Raw genomic sequence first — 16,799 nt, 5'->3', positions numbered from 1 at the left:
TCACATGCAAATACGTGGGGATTCCTCGAAAGGTTCGAAGGATGTGGCTGTTTACAGATCACGGACCGTGGCCAGTCTGGGGCTTCCGATGGGTAAGCAGGGGCAGGAGCATCCCGGTGCCCGTGCGGAAAGGAGGGGCAGTGCTGGGGCTGCTGCCTCGAAGCCCGAGGGGGAGAGGACCGGGTTTTCTCGTGGCGTCATCACAGACGGAAAGCAGAGCCTGCACGAGGTACGTAGGATGAGGGACTCTCCCAACCTAGGGGTCTCCGTGGGAGCGCCGGGCTCTCTCTCCGGCAGCGGGAAATGGGGGTCCGAGACACCACCATCCGCGAGGGGAGCTGAACCTGAGACTCGTGTTCTCCAAAGGTTATGTTCTGACCATCTGCTCCGCTTTGCTTTGTTTTGTTTTACTTAGAAAACCTTCCCGGCAAGTTCATGACTGTCCGGAACAAGAGAGGGCCCGTGCAATGCAGACATACGAACCTTTAGTGAGGGGGTGGTGAGGGAAGTAGGCCGGGGGGCCTGGGGGGCCGCGGTCGCCCGCTTCTCCCTGGAGAAAGAGAAGAGAGCAGAAGAATGGGGGACCCGCCTTGTGGCATTCTGGAACGTTCTGCGAATTTGCAGGGACTAGAGCTGACGGTGGGCCACCGGCTGGGGCCCCGTCTCCTCGGGGCCGTGGGGAAGTGAGGTCCAGGCCACCGGCGGACACGAGCCGGAGGCAGCAAGAGGCAACAGGGGTGGGCGGGGTGTGATGCCGTGAGACCCCGATCTAATTCCAGCTGGAGGCAAGACCCAAACCTTCTCGAGTCTCCCAGGGCCCCGAAGGCCTAACCACTGAACAGCCCTGTCCTCAGCAGACAGACCCCTCCCCGAGCACGGAAGTCCCCCCCGCCCGGCTGGGTCCCCGTTACCAGACCAGCGGCACCCGACCTGGTCCCCAGCTGACGGGGTTTCTCTGCCCTGCCGGCCCACGAATTATTCACACAAGGTAACCGTGATCTCCCCGGGGACTGGGGATGCCCCGCCCTCTTGTCACCGGGAAGCCTGCTCCCACGGCCCATTCTGTTCCTTCTGCCCTGGGCTGTGACTTCCATGCACCCCTGTGGGGCACGCAACCTTGTGGGCCCACAACACCTGTGACTAATACACCCGTGTCTGTCCCATCTGTCCAGGGCCGGGGTCACGTGTTTGCTTATCTCGTGTCACACGGGATGGGGGAACGCCCCCTCCAACAGGGTGATCGGCGCGGGTCTGGAGGCCAGCCAAAGGGACACTGAGCTCACCTTGGGTCCTGGGGGTCCGCTGGGGCCTTGATAACCGTTCGGTCCTCTGCTCCCCTGCAAGAAAGATGCTCCATGGTTATCTGTACCTCTAACGGGGTTTGGAGAAGTGGCCACAACCCCATTATTATGTCCAACAACACTCGCCAGTCGTTAAATTACCTCTGACCCACTCTGCCCAATTTTCCCTGATTTGAGTCTCACAGGTTTTTGTTTTTTTTGAGTGGATTTGTTTAAATCAGGATCCAAACCAAGTTCAAACGCGACATTTGGCTGATGGGTCTCTGATGGCCACAGCTGGTCACAGCGTCCCCCTCCTCGCGCAGTAACGTTTCCTTCCTGCTGTTGGTGCTGCTCGCGCCCGTGGTGGGAGCCGTCCGTTTCCTCCTCGCGGTGCCGGCCGCCCTCCTCGGTCCCGGGCCTTCCTCCGGTCCCGGGCCTTCCTCTGGAGTAGCCGCGAGATCTGTGGGCTTCGCCGGGCTCAGGCTCACCTCCGGAGCAGGAATCGTTCCTGGGGCTGCTGCGTCCTTCCTGCCGCGTCCTTCAGAGGCCCAGAGGCCCCACGTGCATGACCTTGTGACTGACCATCTATTAATACCTTTCAAGATGGGCTTGGAAAACTTTGTGTTAACACCAAACAGAAGCATGAACACCTCTTAGCTCAGAAATCTGTCTTCAATTAACAAGAGCAAAGTGCTCCTTTCTACTGCCCTTGAGTATTCACCGAAAGGGAACGCTGCTCTCGTGGGTGCGTCGTAGCTGGAGATCTGCGTAAAACTTTCTAAAAAATCTAGAATTCATCCTCTCTCCTAACGGCTGCGTACAGTGAGGCCCCACATTCGGGATGCCGGGGACACGCTGATTCTTTGCCGGATTCCAGTGAAATGCCAGGGCACGTGGGCGGTGAGCCCTGACTTCTAGAAGGAACATGGAGGGTGGTGATGTTGGTTTCCAGGGCACCTCTGTGGGGACAGACGTCCTTCCTCACTAGGTTTTGCTGAAGATGCACAAGTAGAGGCAGGCGTCTCCGATGCCGTGTGGATCTCGTCTGAGGCCATCTCTCGAGATGGGCAGGGAATCCTACAAGACCTTGCCAGGAATAGAGCCGGTGACAAGGCGTTCGGTCTGAGCCACATGTGCCCCGGCAGAACGATCGAGCCTGGACCCAGCTGGACGCTCCCATGCGCCTGTCCCCCCATGCACCCGGGTGTCACCCGCCGGCTGGGACGTCACCCCCCGAGCAGCGGCCCCCACACGACGTGCTCTCGCCAAAACAGCACCAACACTTCCGAGCTGCGTCTGAGTGGTTGGGAGGGACCAGCAATCCCAGAAAACCGGGAAGGGGGCGACGGAAGAGCACGCAGGGGTTCCCTCCCGAGACTAGACCATGCTCTGGAAGCTTCCCTGGGAGCTCCCGTTAGCAGGGGAACGGAGGAGCAGGTATAACTCAGCAGGGTAAAGGGGAACATTCGCACTCGGGGCTCATCTGAGACCCTCGGCAGCTGGGGGCCCGATCGTCTGGGACGCTGAGAGTCCTGACAACCTCTGCCGGGTTCTCGCGTGTTTCCAGGTGCAGGCGTGACAGCAGGGGCGCGGGAAGCCAGGGGAGGGTGGTCAAGGACGAATTATCTGGGGATTAGACAAGGAACTGGACCGTGAGGAGTAACGGCACATTGTCCAGTAAGAGGACGCCAGCCGTCACGTCTGCGATGCTGGCGGTCTGACCAGCAGGTGACTCCACCACCCATCTGTCTCCCCGGCATTTCCTATTTGCACAGTCGAGTAAACTGTCTCAGCACAGAGACGCCGCGCTCGGCCGGAAGTGACTCCGTCTTCCCTGGAGGCTGTGGGCCTTGGGTCCCAAAATCTGGCCACGGCAGCGAGAGGCCCCAGGTGGTGTCTGCTGAGCATCTTGTCTTATGTAAACAACGAGTTCCAGGGGCGACTGTGTCCCACTGATCTTTAAGAGCCTAAAACTCGTTAGTTTTGGGTGCAGGAAAAAAATCACGATTTTCACTTCGCTGGCACATGGCCAGCACGGAAGGGTTCACAACAGAACTTCGGCTGCGTGGGCGGGCGGAGGGGGCGACTCAGAGAGGCTCACGTTTGCTGGGTCCTCTGTCCCTTCTCTTGATCACTGGAATCCAAACACTGGACGTTGGCCTTCTGGCCTCTGTTTGGGTACAGCCTGGACCGCCGTCCTGCAGGTACGCCGCCCTGGGGACACTCCTATCAGCTACTCATGTCAGAAGACAGACATCATCGGGGAAACCCTGGTGTCGGCGCCCTGGCCTGAGTCTGGGCTGAAAGCAGCGGGAAGGAGAGGACCAGACAAGGCTGCGGGAAGGCGTCAAGGCCGGTCCCACCGGAGTGGCCGGAGCCCGTGCGGAGGTTCTCAGGCTCTGCCCAGAGCCGGCGAGGTCAGAAACCGGGAGGCCGTCCTTCTGCCGTCCCTGGACAGACAAGGGGGAGCCCCGGTGGGACGCTGGTGAGCCCCACGTCCTTCTGCTCCCCTGATGTCCTGCCACCACCCTGCGAGGAGCCAGAAGTGGGCTCCAGCGCAGTCCTGACTCGGAGGCTGAGCTGAGTTCTAAGAGAGTCTTAAAGGCTCCTGTGAGGACTGAACGGTGGACGCCGAGCCCATGGCCCCGAGAGTCACACGCCATCACGTGGACGGTGTGACGGCTGCACACGGTGAGGTGCAGGAGGCCGGTGAGGGGTCGGGAGCCCACACAGCATCCTCATCCGGCCCTGCCGTAAGCCGCACAGAAGTCTGCCGGCACGTCCGTGCTCACGCGCAGTCATGGGGCGCGTCCGGGAGAGCTGGTTGGCTGGTGTGGACGTGTGCTTGACCCGTGCAGCTGCACGCAGGGACAGAGGCACGCCCTCCCAGGGCCCGCGGGCTTCTGAAACGAGGCCAGCAGAACCGTGACCATGGCTGCCTCGCGGGGCTGGTGGGGAGGCGCTGGCATCCACGGGGGAAGGAGGCCAGCTACATCTCCTGGGATCGGATCACCAGCCGCGGTACACGGGGAACCGAGCTCCGTCGCTCACAAGAGAACTATTTCTCCGTGTACGCTCCCGGAGGACCGCGCTCAGACCGGCCTGAGTCTGACCCAGATTCGGGACACTTTTCTCACCTAAGAATTCCTTTTTAAAAACTGTCAAAACTTGGTCCACAGAACACAGAAAAAACATAACAAATTGGGTCATCACTAAAGACACAGCGTCAAAACGTGGGAGATCCACATACGAAAAACGCAGGTAGACCCTTGGCCACCCCGCCGGCAACTCTCCGGAGAGTGGCGCCCGGCGACGCAGAGGAGGCCGCCAGGGGACTGACCAACGCGCTGGTCTTAGAGGTGAGCAAACGGGACGGGTCTGACTCGGGCACCACGAATGCTCTGGGGGAAGGAAGGTCCGTGTTGCTGTAAACGCAGGGTCTGGAGCGTGTCTTTCTGGGGGACGATCTCTCTTCCCGCGACAGCACGGTCTTCATCGTGTTTGACCCTTGTAAGACGTGTTGACCCTGGAGCAGGCGGCATTTCCCGCCACCAACTTACCTTCTGTCCCGGGAAACCTTTCTCGCCGTCGAAGCCGGGAGCACCCTGGGAGGAAGAGAACACAAGAGCGCCCGCTCAGAACACGCGGCCCCTTTCCGAAGGCACGGCCAGGCCACGGCACCGACTCGGGCTCGCGTGAAATACTTGGCTACGAGATAGTGAAGCCACCGGAGGATTGTTTTTATCTCCTAAAGGAGGCAGACATTTTAGCGACCCGCACAGGAAACGCGTCCTATCTGCCCCAAAGGAGATCTGGAGAAGTCACTAAGCACGGTGTGGCTCATGCGGCAGAGAAGCAGCAAGGCCTGCCCTCCCACGTTCTTGGGGTCTTTCCCGATGTTTGGATTATAGCAAGTGTCCTTTCAGTGGTAGTGGCACCTCGCGAGTCACCACCAGGCCACCTTCTCTCTGCTCTGGCCGCGCTTCCCAGCTCACTTATCGCTCGCTTTGGCAGGTGACCAAGCTCTGGCCGGCAGAGGGAGGACAGAGGGGGCAGGTGTCACTTCAGGCCACGCTCTGAAGGAGAGGTGTGCCCTCGGGCATGGGGGGCCACAGATGCTGAATCTCCCTGAGGGAGACACTCCTCAGCTCCCCGCCCCGTCCTGCTAGGGACGCTTCTCTTGGACTCTCCGGGACACGAGAGTCAAGTTCTCAGGCTGGAGCTGGTCTACACGGTGTCCCTACAGGTTAAGTTGGCCTCATGGACAGAAGCCGTGACTCTCTGTCCCACTTCTGCCCTCCTCCAGTGGAGGGGCACCAGCTCCTCCACGGGGGGCCTCTCTGGTGGGGACGCTGGGAGTGGGGGAGGCAGGGCAAGGCGGGGGTTGGGAGGACGTACGGGACATCTCTGTACCTTTACCCCAACCTCACAGGGAACCCAAAACTACTCTGAAAGACGCAGTCTACTGACAACACAAAGCTACACAAACCGCAGTGACGGAAGGCACGGCTTACCCGCGGGCCCGAGAAACCCATGACTCCTTCTTCTCCCTTCAGGGAGACGCCCTAGGAGAGGACAGAGATGTCAGGCGGCCGTCACACGTCCCTGGGGGATGCAGCCCCCCGGCCGGCCGGCCCACCTCCTGGGGTCCCCAGCCCCCCCTCCCCCAGCGCGACACAGGGTCACAGGAAGTCGGCCGGGCGGCCTGGATTATTGTCGGTCCAAGACACTGTCATGTAGCTGGTGACGCCGAGAGGGCTAAGACTACAGGGCACGCGCGATAAGGACCAGACAGCAGAGCAACATCGCACCGGACCCAGGTGGAAGCCGTCACCAAACTGTTTGGGGCCTCGAGCCCCACACCTGCCCTCTGAGCCCACCGAGGGTCCCTTCCAAACCCCAGGAAATGCTCAGCAGCTGGGGTTTGTGATGCACGAAGCAAGACAGTCAAAAACTCTTCTCTGGAAAGAAGCGGCAGCGGCTTGGAGTAACAGGCGAATGTCACTAGACCCCGCGAACTCTCGGGCGTCCCCACATGGGGACGCCGGGACCTGGGGGCCCCCGGCGAGGAGAAGCTGCTTCACTTACTTTTATTCCTGGCTCCCCAGCACTCCCCTTTTCACCCTGTGAAGACAACGAAGTGGGACGCGGCCGTTAGTCCAAGAACAGAAACGAGGGACCAGGGTTTGGGATCGCTAAAAAGCACTCACTTAGCGAAACCGTACGCAGTGATGATAAATGCGTCACAGGAAACAATGCCTACATCTTGCAGCTTCGAAATTCAAGAGAAAACAGGAGCGATTTTCCCAGATTTTCCCAGTATCAGTTAAATCACACGTTATGTCTCATACAAGTGCGAGGCTGCCGGTCTTCTCTGTGTGGGGTCTCTGGTCTCCTCCATCGACCCAGTGCCGGGCAGCCAGGACAAGCCCCGGACCAGAATATTTGAATAAGATGTTCTTAGGAGGGTCCTCTGAGAAAAAGACACATTTGGAACGTCCGAAAATCCCAAGCAAAAGAGGCCTGGTTTGGGAAACGGTGTCAATTTTATCGGACCTATTTGGCCCACCGCTCTTGGTCGACAATGGTGAAAGAAATGTAGTGACTGGCTGGGGTCCTTCCTGCATCTCGGCTGGGACAGTGCCCAGGCCTCCCGCAGGCTGCCCCGGCCCCTCCCGGCTGCAGAAGGTGAAGGGAATCCTTAGCCTGGTTTCAACCAACTCGGGCCTCGCCCCGTTCACAGCTCCTGTCCCGACACAGACAGAAGCCCTACCTGGCTGACGAGCAGGGCCCACCAGGAGCCAGAGTCGCGCCTGGACCCACCTATGGCAGGATGGGGCCCCCTTGGCCTGGCTGTCCAGGGGCGTTCTGCTCTGGACTCTGCTGGCTCTCGACCGCCCGCTCCTAACACACCCTCCCCGCATTCTGCCTCACGCCGGCCGCCGGCCAGGCTGCTTCTGTCCACCCACGGTCGTGTGGCTCTTGCGTGAGGCGCAGGGGCCTGACTGCCTGCCCCCCGGAGGCCTGCCTTCTCCCCACCGCGGCCGTGCACCCAGCTCCCATCCGACAGATCCTCGAAGAGCAGGAATTAGGGTCTATGTTTGGGGTTTGCACTGTGGTCCCCAGGCACTGTCTGTGCCCGACCCAATCGGGGGCGTCTCTGTGGTCCCCGCTCCACAGCAAAATGAGACCGGGCGTGACCGTCCTCACGGGGTAGCGGGGAGCTCGAACACGCGCGAAGGACCTGGGCCCGTCGGAGCAAGCGAGCCGTGAAGGGGTGTTAAGTTTTACCGAGACCCAAGACTAGACTTGTAATCAGACAAAATGTTAATGGAATACAGAAGTCAGAAAACAGACTTTGACGGAAGAACACCCACAACGATGCTCCACGTCCCCGAGAGCCCGAGTAGGTTCCTTCGGCCAAATACAACGTTTTGCTCGAATAATTCCATATCCTGGCTTTGAGTTACGCTCTGACCACGGACCTCCAGCTGTAGAGGGACCTGCAGACTCAGGACAGCTTTGAGACTGTGGGACGAATCCTGGTCTCAAATCTGCCCCAACTTTGCAAGATGGGGGACCGGGCCCCGTGTGACCGGGGCCGTGTTCTCAGGCACGAGGTTCCGCTGGATGTGAGCGCTTGCTGGCTTTGTGATTGTTCGAAGAAGGCCAAAGGAAGTTCCTTTTTTTCCTTCTCCTTATTTTAGTTCCACCGGGAACCCGGGCCGTTCTGCCGAAGGCTCCTTACCTTATACAGCTCCGGCTGGAATGACTCCTTCGTGGGTCCGGCGACCGGGTGGAAATCCCACACAATCCCGTTGGGTCCCGGCATGCCGATGTCGCCCTGCGAACGGTTTAGCAAAAGTAGTAATCCTTGAATTGGAAAGACGCCATCAGGCGTGAATGAAAGCGCGCACCACCGCAAACGGGTGTTCCTATTTTGCGTATTATTTACAAGCACTACAAGTACAATCAGAGCATAAAATAAAATGATCACGGTGCAAAGCTATGTGGTTCCCTGCATTCACAAACATTTATAATTTACTCCCAAAGTTGTTCACGTTGCTGACAGTCGGGGCTTCCGTGGAGGGCTCTCCTTACAATGAATTTCTGCACAAGGGCTCAATGCCTTCGCATCAGCGGATTACTGTAAGGCTTTCCAAGATTGGGGTCAAGGTATAGGGCATGCCTGAGACACGAAAGGACCGCCCCAGTTTCACCACTGGTTCACCAGTTAGGGGTGTTTTTATATTATAAAAAGCAGCATCTTCAATAAGTAAAATACCTCTGGCTTGCTTTAGTTGGCATTTTTGTTGTGAGCAAGAAACACTTTGCCGGCGGCGCACAGACAGCGACGTCTATCAACCTGCAACACCGCCAGACGGGGCTTCTGCTCCGTATGCGGCTTCCCCCCCAGGAGCTGACTGACACAACAAGAAGCTCACTGTCTTTTCTTTCATATTTCCACGTGTAAACTAAATAATACAACGTTGAGCCCAGAAGTCGCACAGGATGGACGCGAGTCAGGGGCAGGATGTACCACCCGCAGAAAGTGGGGCTGGCAGGTGTATCCGAGAGTCTGCTAACATGACATCTACAACAATGCCCGGCGCTGCTTGACACCCCCCCCGCGCCACCGATTACCTGCCAGGGCCCTGAAGTTTTCTTATTAATTCTGAATCAACTCTCTAGAGCTTAGAGGTGTTCCCTCATTTCTGTTCTGCCTGACGTGCCCACTCTCCCTTCCGCTCAGGGATATCTTCGCAGACCTTTCTTGTCACATGTCATTGACTGTGTCATTGACAGGGGTTCACATTGTACAGGGGTTCACATCTTTATGTGTTTGGATCTTTCAATGTTTTGCTTTTTACATTTTTTTCTATGGCATTAGCACAAAGAAAAAGTCCTTGCCTTCAGACCTGAGCAGTACTGGGTGCCATCGAATAGCACAGGGGAAAACAAGGTGAAAATCTGCAAACAACGAGGCCACAGAACAAGGGTGTTTCATGGTGGGCAGGAACTCATACGGTGAATGCAATGGGCCACGTGTTGGTGGAGCTTTGCCTGTTGAGCTTTTCATACATGTGGCCTCAAGTGAGACTCCTGAAGGCCCACAGTCTCTGGATGTTGGCGGCACAGGGGTTACAGACACCACACGGTCTTCCCGCACACCGGCGAGCCCGGCCGGGCGCCTGGCTCCTGCACAGGCTCCGTGTTGGCCTCTGGTTCCCGCCTCAGTCTGCTCCATCAGCTCAGGGCTCCCCACACTGGGACACCTCGGGGCAATGCCTTTACTTTGTGGGTGCTGCAGACAGCTGAGGTCGCGGCTACATCAGAAGTCTGGCTGGGGCTAGCCTGTACTACCGGCTTTCACTGTCTTAGCGACCCACTGCTACCACTGGAGCCTTTTCCACAGCCTGAAACTTTACAGCCTGGCACTTTGGGGTGATGCTTTCTGATGCAAATGGCCAGGACAACTGCATGGAAAGCTGTCGTTAAAAGGATTTAGTTCCTCGGGACGCCTGGGTAGCTCAGTGGGTTAAGAGGCTGCCTTCGGCTCAGGTCATGATCCCAGCGTCCTGGGACCGAGTCCCACATCGGGCTCCTTGCTCCTCAGGGAGCCTGCTTCTCCCTCTGACTCTGCCTTCCACTCTGTCTGCCTGTGCTCGCTCTCACTCGCTCTCTCTCTGACAAATAAATAAATAAAATCTTTAAAAAATATATATATTTAGTTCCTCATTGCTAAGCGGGCCTCCACATTAATCTATTGTGTTTCCTTACCTTTTCACCCTTTTCTCCATAAAAGCCAAGTCCTCTGTTGCCCTGAAGAGAAATGATTTTTCTAAGTTTTTCAAAGTCATTAATAACAGTGAAATAATTTTCCTTTCTTTTTTTTTTTTTAAGAAAAAGAAATGTAAGATCTACTCGCAGCATCCTGAGTAATTATCGTTGCAGAATATTCCGGAGTCCCCTCCCCAAAGCTATTTGACTCAAGAGAAAGGGAGTGTCTTCTTTTGCGAGTCCCACATATAGACCACATAGTAAGAGTCCGAGTCCGGGTGTCACAGTATGTGATCGGGAGCAGGCTGGGGCCACGCGGGGGCTGCCGAGGGGGACCTCCCAGTGCTTTCCACACACTGCCCGGGTTTAGGTCTGAGTGACAGAAGCGACGGGGAGGGGCAGCGCGATGGCTATTCAAACACACAAGCTTTTAGAAATCCGTGTTTTACACTCAGAGCAAACCCTCAAAAAGAGAGGGCTCACATTTGGGAATATTTCGTTTGTCGTTCAGCCTGAGGAGCGGGACGTCGGCTGAGGCGTTGATCCCACGCTTGCCGTAGGAGCCTGCGCTCTGCTCGTGACCTCGGACGCCGCGGGCGGCGGGGGCCTGTGTCCCCACACAGTGCGGGGCGGAGCGCAGACCTGCTCGCGGGTCCCTCCGGCTCGTTCCTACACCGTCATCTGCAGAGATGACAGTCTCCGAGCGTGTCCACAGGTCTGGCCTGAGACCTGCCGCCTTCCCGCCACCCCCGTGTCCGAGGGTCATGAGTCAGCTTCCCTGCTGCCGCCGCCTTTTCTTATTTCGGTGAGATAATCCTAATTTCCCAAATACTTCGACCCTTTTAATGATGTGAGGGGATGGGGATTCTCTGGGTTGGGCCCCGACTGACAAGGAGGTAGTAGACTCACGAGGGGGTGGACACGTGTTAGAACAGACTTGACCCGAAGCCCAGGATAAGCCTGACCAGAAGCGGCCCACGCGCTCCCCCAGATTACAGAAATCCTGCTCTGCTCTTCCGCCTGGAACAGCTCTGCTTCCTCCCCCGCCAGGGTCTCCACACTCCCGCCGTGACAAAGGATCACGCGGGGCCCGATCTGGTCTTTCTCTCCGCAGTATTCCGCCCGCCCCCTCCCATGCCCAGAGAGTCTCCAAAAATAATAACAAAGGCTTTAATTAATTTTTGCTTTTTTCTCCTTTCCCACCTGGCCGGGAGCTGAAATCAAAGCCCGGAACGCAGCCGGCTCGATCAGAATGAGATTTGCTGGGGCCCCTGGCGTCCCTCTGCCCTGTGAGCTCCCTGTCCCAGTCCCCAGGAAGTGGCCTGGTGGAGGGCGAGGCCGTCTGTATTGCAGCCAAGTGGGGATCTGAGGCGACCCCGGGGCTCGGCCGCCCCGTCCTACATCCGCTTCTCTTGGCTCTGGGCCGTTCCCACCCTGCCCGTGGCTGCAAGACCGTGGGGCGCCGGGCGGCGGGGGCAGCAGCCTTAACGAGCTCCAGCCCCAGCCGGAAGCCATGTCAGAGGTGGGGGGGGGTGGGGGCGGCCGAGGTCCCCTGGAGGTCACAGAGATGAGGTTTCCAAGCAGCGGACATGGGAACGTGTGCGCTGGGGGATGTCCTCGGCCTCGCGCAGGCCACGGACGGTCTTTCAGCATCGGTAAGGGCAGCCCAGCCCTTCGGACGCCTGTCGCGTCTCAATCCCAGACTCCTGCTGCTGGTCTTGGACACTTTCGCAGCTCATCCTGGTGACACAGAACCCCAGTCTACAGATTCTGATAAGCCACCTACTTTCCTGTGCTCCCTCCAACTTCGTAACCTTTCTCTGCTGGGAACAGCACAGCTCTGGGCTCAAGCTTCAGCTGAGAATCCCCGACTGTATCCCTACAGGCTGAGGTCCCCCTCGGGTACAGACAGCGGGGCCGCACCAGGGTAAGAAGGATGCCACTGGCTCCCCCCCACGGATACAGTCCCTCTTGTGCGGTCACACATGCGGACACAAGCTGTCCCTGCGTCTCTATTCCTAATCCAACATCCGTCAGGGCGATCTTCACAGAACAGCAGGTCATGTGATTTGCAAACAAGGAACCATTCGCAGGACCCTCACGCCTACGCCCACCGCTCCAGGGGTTCCTCTGGATTCATCTTCGGCATTTATAACATTAAGTCCTAAACACCTACAAGATCATTCTCATCACAAAACAAATAATGCGCTGTTGTCCACCAAGCAGTTCTGGGGTCAGGCAGGGTAAGCACAAGAATGTAAGCCCCACCCCCACCCCACCCCCAGCCCCTCACCCCAGTAACCAACTTACTGGCTGTCCTTTTGGTCCAGGGGGTCCAGGCGGGCCCTGCACAAATACAAAGAATTTTACCAACTGTTTTCTTTATCCCAGGACCCAGATAACATCTGCTAGAACGCTCTGGGAAAGCCATCGCCGTGTGTTTAGAAGCCCGTGTGTATAGAGGCTTCGGGTGCATCGTCTGGGCAGGGAGGACGTGCTGGAGGCGGAGGCCGGGTCAGGCCTGGCTCTCAGAACGTGGCGGCGGGCCGTGGGCAGCTGTTCTGGGCTTGCGTTCGAGGTCAGACTTCTGATGTCACCCGTGTCCTACTCCCACTTGCTCGGACACTTTGCACGGTCCCAGGCCCCACCGCTGTGGAGATGGCTTCTCCTGACCTCCTCTGGGGCTCCCCTCGGAACACCGTTTAGCACATTTTGCTGGTGGGTCCGCAAATGCTTGCGACCAGAATTAAAGGGCAGGCCCAAGCGACCGAGATGAAGGTCTGTTGCAGACATCGCTGTCTTTCCGCAAATCCTTCCGTGTCAACACGACACTTGGGATGAGGCTTAAGAGCCTGCAGCTCAGGACAGCTCGGGTTCCCTGAACCATGCAGCTCAGGGCCAGCTCAGGGCACCGCAGGTTCCCCGAAATGTGCACTTAAAGAACACCCCCTCAGTATGCGTGTTGTGAGCGAAGCCGACACCAGTGCGAAGTAGGAGGGTAAAGAACCTGGGTCACGTAGCCCTCACTTCCCTGCTTTTGCGAGAAGGTCTCTCTCCCGCTGGAGGCTGATGTCTCCTAATGTTGTCCGAGGTCCATCTGTCCTACAGCTGCACTTCTGGGGGCTGTTTCAGCTCCAGGCCCCAGGGCCGTGGCAGAAGTGGCCTCTCCTTCCCGGTTCTTCCCTTCTTCACCCTTCACCCTCCTCCTCCACCCCTGCATCTGTCCTGTGGCCACTCACTCTGTCGTTCGAGTGCAAGGGTCAGGAACACCTGTAGACCGCCACTCACGTGGGGCACTGGCGCCATCTCGTTAACTGATGTCTAATACCTCCCTCGCGAAGATGGCCAGGCCGCGGAGCCTACTGCCTCCTTATTCACCTACTGGACTTGGATCTGCTTTTCCCAGGGCTGACAGGCCCCTGGCCAGCGGCTGGCTGTGGGGCTAAGAGAGCTTCTGTGGGACTGGAGGGGCGCCCGGTCAGCACCAAGTCAAAATGGACATGGTCGGTGCTGACCTGGTGACCATGAATCTCAAGTCCTCTTTCTTCATCCTTAACAGTAGCAAAATGCACGCAAAGGATGATGTGTTTTGCCTGGACTCTTTCTAGAGGGACCACAGGCATGCCGGCTGGATGGGAGGCCTCCCCCCGCGGGAACACTAGAGAAGCAGTGTCTCCAGAGGACGCCTGGACGGTGGTCCAGGAGGGAGGACTTACCGGTCTTCCTGGAGCTCCAACTGGACCCATCTGTCCTATAGGCCCAGGCCGGCCGGGGGGACCCTAAGGACAGGCGGCAAGAAGAGGCCGTTAAGAGCGGAAGACTGGTATTCGGAGTCGGAATTCTTACACTTCTGCTTGGAGCATCCTCTAAGAAAAACAGAACTTACCTGGAAGCCAACCAAGCCAGGCTCTCCGGGTTCCCCCTGGTTGAGAAGACAAAATGGGAAGCGTTCTGGTTTTTAACCAAATCTTTAGCCCTAGTTACAGTTTCTCACAACCGGGGACTTGGTAATGTTCCTCCTACCTGGGGCACCGTGACTACGGGAAAGGGGAGCACCCCCCGAGCAACGTGACCTGATGGGACAGCGAAGAGTTTCCACCTCCTGATGGTGTGGGCGGCTCCGCCTCCCCAGGGAGCCCCCATCCTCGGACCCTCACAACTCAGCCCACTTGGAAACCCTTGTCAGTCAGGAGCTCGCCCCAATCACCAGTGTCGCGTCCCGTAGCGAGCGAGCTTACCCTGTATCTGTCGCGCTCCGTGCTGGACAGCGCATAGGGCTCGCCTTTCTGTCCTTTGGGTCCTTGGGGCCCCTACAGCAGCGCACGCCGGGGACAGAGAAAACGCAGAAACACCCGTTAGGCTTCAGGGCAGCAGTGCTCATCGGGGTGATGGAATATTGACCTCCACGGGCAGTGTCTTTCCTTTATTTACGTTACTCTGAACACGAGCCACTACACTGGGCCACAAAGGTGAGAATCCACTTTTATAGTTACTCAGTAGTACCTTCCTCCAAAGTTGAAACAGAAATATTTTATAGGACTTGTTATTTTCCAAACCCCAACCAAATGCTCAGTAGACAAATCCTTTAGGATATCAACGTGTTATTTTTCTGCATAATCTGTTTTTGTCTTGTCTTTGGCGTGGGGGTGCTAAAAATACTAACACGTATGCCCCAAGGCACCACTTTTGGGAAAGATACGGGTCATTCCCTAGAGCTGGCGTCACGACAAATGGACGTGGGGTGTGTGCACATGTGAGTGTGTGTACGCGTCTTCTGGTGCCTGCGTATAAAATCAGTATTTTAGGGACACCTGGGAGACTCGGTCGGTTGAGCCTCTGCCTTCAGCTCGGGTCGTGATCTCAGGGCTCTGGGATCGAGCCCATGTTGGGCTCCCTGCTCAACGGGAAGTCTGTTTCTCCTTCTCCCTCTGCCGCTCCCCTGCGTGTGTGTGTGCTCTTTCTCAAATAAATTAAAATATTTAAAAATCAGTACTTTATAGTAATGGATATATTTATTGATAATGAAGTTTCATGATATTAGAGCAGCCTAGAAAGTGATGATTGGTGTGGAGAAGGTGAATGACACAACAAGGTCACGGCCGAGGAAGGAGGACCTTCCAGGCTGTCGGGGAGAAACCCACTAGCTTCGCAGGAAACGGCGGTGGGGAGATACGTGGCTGCTCTTCCCCAGCCTCGGTTCGCCTACCAAGTAAGGTGTTGGTGGGACCCTGACATGGCAAGACTTGGAGGGTATGAGGGTCGCAATACAGTCCTGAAAACCATTTCAAGACTTTTTGCAAAGACCTGAGAACGGTGCACAAAACGGATGAAGGCGAGACGGTCTTCCATCAGGAAGAGCTCATGTCCACCTGTCGGGTGGAGAGCGCTTGTCACGTCTCGGGATTTTAGGATCTGATGAGGTGATGACTCACGGGGTGTTCTGTCAAGCTTTAAGCCTCTGAATCAATCGCTGCTACTCGTGTTACTGTAACTTGACATGCAGCCCAGGGCAGAACTTGTGGACGCCCGTAAGATTGCGTAATAGAAACCGAGCCAATAATTTTCTATTCTGTTTACAGACTGGATAAGGAAATGAAGTTCTTCGGACCCAGGAAGATCATGCTGAGACGCTGGCAAAACATCTCCTTCATCCTGACCACCCACCGAGGTCGGGGGTGACCTTCCTGGGGGTGCTGGGGGCAGGGCCCCTGTGGGGCCCATAGGGGAAAACCCACCGTCCTTGGAAAGCCTCTCTGTGACCCCTTCCAAAAGGGCCTTCTGGATGGGCCCATGGGAGGTGCCCCCGCCCTCCAGGCCTCCACCGACGAGGGCCGGTGCGCACACGTGGGTACTCACGGGAGGGCCATGGAAGCCCGGGGGGCCGGAGGGTCCCTGCTGGCCCACGTCTCCTCTGGTTCCGTTGCAGCCGTCGTGGCCGGGGGGCCCTCGGGGGCCGCCTTGGCCGGGGTGTCCCTAGGACGAGAAAAGCAAGTGAGGCTTCCAGCACACACGCCACGGCTCTCCCACGCGGGGCCGTCAAACGGCTCCGTATCACCCCGTCCTGCTCGCGCCCGCGGGGAAGGGAACCCAGAGCGAGCGGATGAGGGAGATCAGGAAACTGAGGCGCGGGCACGGCTGTGAGCAGGAGAAAGGCCTTCCTGACCAAGTTCTGTTTCCCGGGGCGCTGGTGAGGGAGTCCACTGTCGCTGGTCTGCCGGGAGGTCTGTCTGAGCAGGTGCAGGTCACGGCAGACTTAAAAACTCTAGAAAACATTCTAGAAGCAGCCAGGTCCTGCAAGGACAACAGGGTGCCTCGACCTTTGGTGCCCAACTGAGCTGGGGGGGTGGTGAGTCTGACAGAGCCGCGTCCCCCAGGGAAGACGTTCGTGTGGCCGGAAGGGATTTCGCGTGGCCGGGCCCTGTGCGGAGGGACCGGCGTCCCCTCACTCGCTTTCCTGGGGGAACGCTCCTTTCTCGATTTTAAACTTGAACAGAAAGAAGTCAGATGTTCTGAGATGTTGGGGGCGGGGGAGGGGGCAGCGGGATCGGACGTCTTTCGGATGACTGGAGACTGTGGGGCTGAGTCCGCGGGTGTCCCCCTGCGTTCGTCCGGCTCCCGGACAAGCAGGAGCTGGGCTGGTAGCCCAGGGTACCTTCCCGCAGCATATGCTCCCACGTACGCTATCTTATTGTCTTCTTCAAAACTCTGACTTTCTTGGCAGCAGACCACACGTAC

At 57.6% G+C, this 16,799-nt stretch overlaps 1 protein-coding gene across 2 annotated transcripts in view; it reads right to left on the bottom strand.

Annotated features, from left to right (window-relative positions):
• The window catches only part of COL4A2 (collagen type IV alpha 2 chain), a 154,154-nt gene that overhangs the window by 37,916 nt on the left and 99,439 nt on the right, over positions 1 to 16,799 (bottom strand). Inside the window, exons 7-18 of one of the 2 annotated variants that reach the window (XM_082701005.1) lie at positions 15,921 to 16,037; positions 14,303 to 14,374; positions 13,951 to 13,986; positions 13,781 to 13,843; positions 12,375 to 12,410; positions 10,065 to 10,106; positions 8,032 to 8,127; positions 6,372 to 6,407; positions 5,798 to 5,848; positions 4,844 to 4,888; positions 1,284 to 1,337; positions 484 to 550 (exon numbers count right to left, since the gene is read on the bottom strand). In XM_082701005.1, coding sequence (XP_082557131.1) covers positions 484 to 550; positions 1,284 to 1,337; positions 4,844 to 4,888; positions 5,798 to 5,848; positions 6,372 to 6,407; positions 8,032 to 8,127; positions 10,065 to 10,106; positions 12,375 to 12,410; positions 13,781 to 13,843; positions 13,951 to 13,986; positions 14,303 to 14,374; positions 15,921 to 16,037 — 715 coding nt within the window. The remainder of the gene's footprint in view (positions 1 to 483; positions 551 to 1,283; positions 1,338 to 4,843; positions 4,889 to 5,797; positions 5,849 to 6,371; positions 6,408 to 8,031; positions 8,128 to 10,064; positions 10,107 to 12,374; positions 12,411 to 13,780; positions 13,844 to 13,950; positions 13,987 to 14,302; positions 14,375 to 15,920; positions 16,038 to 16,799) is intronic. The other variant, XM_082701006.1, reaches the window with a different exon arrangement.

The sequence above is a fragment of the Mustela nivalis genome, assembly GCF_964662115.1.
Source record: "Mustela nivalis genome assembly, chromosome: 15".
Taxonomy (NCBI): domain Eukaryota; kingdom Metazoa; phylum Chordata; class Mammalia; order Carnivora; family Mustelidae; genus Mustela; species Mustela nivalis.
Note: the sequence above shows the minus strand (reverse complement) of the source record. Positions and strands in the feature narration are given on the sequence as shown.